Source organism: Antrostomus carolinensis, unplaced genomic scaffold (assembly GCF_000700745.2).
Source record: "Antrostomus carolinensis isolate BGI_N321 unplaced genomic scaffold, ASM70074v2 scaffold49539, whole genome shotgun sequence".
In the NCBI taxonomy this organism is placed as follows: domain Eukaryota; kingdom Metazoa; phylum Chordata; class Aves; order Caprimulgiformes; family Caprimulgidae; genus Antrostomus; species Antrostomus carolinensis.
Window position 1 is genome coordinate 1 of NW_010340222.1, and position 5,071 is coordinate 5,071.

The window sequence follows — 5,071 nt, forward strand, 5'->3', positions numbered from 1 at the left end:
AAATGAAAGATCTGGGATGCATTAATGATCCAATTAACTAACAGAGACACGGAGCTCAGCTTGCCCAGTGTCTGCAAGCAGGGAAATAAGGCTTCTCTAGCTCACCCACAGCTCAACATATGGCGCTACCATGGTAACTAGAAAATAGCATTTACTTAAACGATGAGGAGGGCAGGACGTGCTAGGGGCTGCTGTGCTTCCCCGCGTGGGCACCCATCCTCTGGGGGTCTTGAGACGGGGAGTGAATGGGGCCCGGGGCTCTCATGAAGGGAGGTGGAGGCCCCATGGCGTGGAACATGTGTGGTCCGAAACCTGCAAGAATAAAGTTGTTGGGGTTTAGACAAAGCAACAGAAACACCAATGCAGATGTAATACTGCTTGAAACTACCGACAGAATACAGCTGGCTGACAGCTGTGCCTTGGAAAGATGAACATCTCCCAGTGAATGGGGCCCGGGGCTCTCATGAAGGGAGGTGGAGGCCCCATGGCGTGGAACATGTGTGGTCCGAAACCTGCAAGAATAAAGTTGTTGGGGTTTAGACAAAGCAACAGAAACACCAATGCAGATGTAATACTGCTTGAAACTACCGACAGAATACAGCTGGCTGACAGCTGTGCCTTGGAAAGATGAACATCTCCCATGATTCCTCAAATCCCCAAACTCCTTCCCCTCTTTTCCAGTGCAACTGGGAACAGTCCTTACCCAACACACACCCTCACTCACAAATAAAAGCTGTTGGGGGGGACTGGACAGGTGTCTGTAATGCCAATCTAAATGATTTCTACTCAACTGTGGAGCAAAGCAAACACATCCACAAGAGCCTGACATCCCATAAAAAGAAGGTCTCTGGATAGATTTATACACAGAGCCAAGCACAGGCTGGCATTCAACCAGCTGCAGAATTACCCTTTGAAGTTCAGGTTAATGTGGCATTTACAGAGCCAGCAAAAGCACTGAGTAGGTCTCGGTACCAGTAACAGGGATCTCTGACATGCCTGAGAATTTGCAAGTGAATACATACCCCAGCAGGCAGCTGAGTTTAATTAAACAGTGCTGACAGCTCATTTTAGATCATCAGTTTACATTGTATGATCAGGGATGAGGAAAATCAACTCAGGGCATGCATCAGTGGTACAGCTCAGCTGAGCAAGGAGGATGAGATGGTCTAACACCAAGTCAGACACCCCCAGTTGAAGGGGAAACACAAGTACCTGGAGGTGGCGGCGGAGCAATGCCAGGAGGAGGTGGCAAGGCAATGTTAACCACGGCTGGAGGGCCACTGGGAGGTAGGTTGAAGTAATTTGCAGAAGCTTCTTCTTCTGCAGCTGGAGGAGGGGGAAGAGCTGCAGAAAAAGTACAGGGTGGTTATGGGAAAATCTCTCAGTGATATACACAGAGGTGTGGATCTGCTTCCAGGGAGGAGGCACAATCAGTTCTTCCACAAGGTCAAAACGCTGCTGCTACTGCACGAATGAATCAGAGAAGCAGGACCACACTGAAACTCCAGCAGTGTCATCACTTCCCTTCACCCGAAACCAGCTTTGCTTTTCCCATCACACAACGCTCAGTGGATTAGGAAAACATTAACCAAGCCACGAAAAGCGTGGGTTGCCAGTATCTCAGACCTGAGTAACTTTAATTCAGCTTTAACTTTTCACTCATCACATAAAGAATTCTCTTTTCATCAAGAATTTCCTTCCAAGCAAAACTCACCTCCCATCCCAGCTGGATCTGCTGCAAACCTACTGTGAGGAACTGCTCTGGGCTCACCAGTGCCTCTACCGTCCTGACCCCAGCTACTGCTCTCAGAGGTTGAACACCAGCCTCTCTCAGAAGCTCATCAGCATTAAGTGTTTCAGAGATTAAAACAACTCCCTTACCTCCGGGAAGACCTGGAACTGGTTCCAGCTTTATCCCAGACTCTGTAGTACCTTCCTTGTCCTTTTCTTTTCCTCTTGCTGCCTGGGACCTAAAACACAGACAGAAGTTTGAGGACAGGGATGAGAAAAGGCAGCATAAGCAAATATTCACACCACAATAGCTTCACATTATCTAATCTAGATCCATTGCTTCAGGCCAAAGATTAAAAATTGACAGAATATCACAGACAGCTGGTACAAAGTGTGCAGGGTTTGCAACAGCAGGATTAGAAGCAGAACTACAGACACTCATCCATAACCCTCAGCCAGGAAATCCCTTCCACAATTCAGGCAATTTTTGGAATCTCCAACCCAGATCCCACTGCTGAAAGAAACCCAAATGATAACAGGACCTCAAACATTTACCAACTCAGTATCTACTCCAGCCTAACAGCCAACCCTGCTCACCAAGACTGCATCAACTGAATGAATGTGGCAGCACCCACAAGGCTCCTTTCCCCCACACTCACCTTCCCCATTTCACATTGAGCCTGCGACCGTTGACAATGAGTTTGTTGAAGGATTTCTCAGCAGCCACCTCCGCAGCCTGCCGGGTGGCGAACTGGATGAACGCGCACTGCTGTCGCTGCACCACGGTTATTGTCCGAATCTCCCCAAACTGGTAGAAGTGATTTCTGTCGGTGGGGGGGGAGGGGGGGGAGTGGAAAAAAACAGTTATCATGAAATCCCACTCCTCCTACCTGCAGGGTACACAGGATCTCATCATGTGCTGAAATATATGTGCTCAGATCCTTTCTCTTCTCCATCATCAGTTCAAATTAATCATTAGAAACCAAGTCTCTTGCCCTGCTGTGTGATTATGGAGCAATAAAAACTCCACAGCAGCTTTTCTCAGGAGCTAGAGAGAGGCTATGGGACCTTCTTGTAAAAAGTATAACACAGTGTCCCCAACAGCTCAGAAGGATGACTCATCTTTAAAGAGAGACATTTTAATCAAAGCATTTGAAATGTGCTTGTTTATCTGTTCTCCAACAAGCTGGTACTCCTCTGCACTTACCCACCAACCAGTTCCCCACTAAGGAAAACTGAAAAGCAGATTTATCTTTATTTCCTTGCAAAAGAGATTCTCTCACTTCAAGGTGAGCAGTAATCAAAGCATCAAATGAAAAGGCAAGGGCAATATGAATTCACCAACACACCTGAGATCTGATTCAGTGATCGTATCTCCAAGCCCTCCAACATACAGTGTAGTAATAGTCTTGTCATCAGGGGGGTCCAGACGAGGCATGGTTGACGCTCGTTTCAGAAGTTTATCAGCCACGGGATCATTAATTCCATAGTAACGATCTTTGATGTTCTGATCAGCCAGAGGATCGTCTGGATCTGTAGGTTTCTCATGTCTAAGGTTCAGCAAACAAAGGATTTCATGACACCAGTCACAACTGCATCACATTTAAAATGACTATAACTGCCACCTTCCTTTCCAAAGGCCTCTGGTCACAGAATCACAGAATGTTGGGGATTGGAAGGGACCTCGAAAGATCATCCAGTCCAATCCCCTGCCAGAGCAGGAACCTAAATGAGATCACACAGGAAGGCGTCCAGGTGGGTCTTGAATGTCTCCAGAGAAGGAGACTCCACACCCTCCCTGGGCAGCCTGTCCCAGGGCTCTGTCACCCTCACAGTGAAGAAGTTTCTTCTCAAGTTTAAGCGGAACCTCCTGTGTTCCAGCTCACACCCATTGCCCCTTGTCCTACCATTGGGTATCACTGAGAAGAGCCTGGCTCCGTCACTTATGTGCTTAACCTTGTTCACATAAACATGCCAAAAGGGAATAAAAAGCCCCAAGAACTTAAACTGCAGCCAGGACTGCCTTGAGTTCTGAATGAATGGCACTTCTGACAGCTCGGTGTTCAGCACTCCAAAATACAAGAGCTGGATTTCAAATGGCCTCTTGTTCAAACAACAAAGATCAGATTGAGGGGACTGACACCACGAAGAGGAAAAATGAACTGTGCAAGAGCAGAGCTGCAGTCACTGCTTCAGCAAAGCACTGCCAGACCATGCAGCTGACTGCTCCCAAACGAGCCTGACACACCAAGGGTTCATTGACCGGCTGTGTGCCAAGGGAACGCAGGCTTTGCACTGATTCTGATCACACCGCTGTGTCTCCTGTCCACTGCAGCATCTCCTGCTCTCCAGACCCCCAGAGGAGCTGTGAACAGTGAACAGATTGTCTAAGCTGTATCTGTACCTGTAGGGACACTCTTCTCCTCTCTTGCATTCTCCTTTTACCCAGAAGGAACAGATGTGAGGACGGTTACGTTTATAGTAAGGAGTGGTCCGAGCCAGCTTCAGCAACATGTCGCTGGTAGAAGTAGCTTTTCCCAGAGCGCCAACTGGCCTGGTGCCATCAGAATTGGAGATCTACACAGGAGTTAAAACACCAATAACTATGTGTGTATCAGCACTGGAAACTAGAGCACAGAATCAGAGCAAGCCAATGATTTTAAGGTAAGCTAGTTCATTCCTCCCCTACACACACCCACACACAGAGAGCATGTTTGGAGCTACACATCCTACCTCTCGCTCCATGTTCTGGGTGTAGTACTCCTTATTGACGTCAGACTTCGGCATCTCATCCTTCAGGGAGAGTCCTGCATCCCGGACTTGAATGGGCAAACCTAGAACGAAACAACAACAAAAAGAAACCCAAATAAATCCATATGAAACTGAAAGAGTAAAAATACTTAGTGCAACCTGCATCAGCCACAGATCATCCAGTGCTGGGTGTACCACACTGCCCCTGAACCTCAGGGGAGACCTGAGCATCAAGACTTGCTCTTCTCAAAGACCACCCAGAGACAATCACACGCACACACATGTAAAGACATTTCACCAGCTTTCAGTCCAGAGGCAAGCAGAGCAGCTTCCTCTCTGAGTTCCCATTTTTTTGGGTACACACCATATTCCAGGTCAAGCAGACAGGTCTGACAGACGTTCTTCAGCTTGCTGCACGTCTGGCACACTTCTGTCTTCTTGAAGCGCATGCGCACGCCGGGGCACCAGCGGAACACGGTGAAAGGCCTGGCACAGATCTGAAAGGGAGAGACAACACTCGTGTCACTGCCACACAGCCATGGCAGAGCGGTGCCAAACAATGTTTAGCAGTATGGTGGCTGGAGCTTTA

The 5,071-nt window shown here is 48.1% G+C and overlaps 1 protein-coding gene across 1 annotated transcript; it reads right to left on the reverse strand.

Annotated features, from left to right (window-relative positions):
• RBM22 (RNA binding motif protein 22) lies at positions 1 to 4,979 on the reverse strand (the record flags this gene model as incomplete). Its single annotated transcript, XM_010176087.1, has 8 exons — positions 1 to 312; positions 1,213 to 1,344; positions 1,882 to 1,970; positions 2,391 to 2,555; positions 3,081 to 3,281; positions 4,136 to 4,308; positions 4,465 to 4,565; positions 4,847 to 4,979. Coding segments are annotated over 8 exons (1,125 nt in total), but the record flags the coding sequence as incomplete, so codon positions are not given.
• Between the last annotated feature and the right edge of the window lie 92 nt (positions 4,980 to 5,071).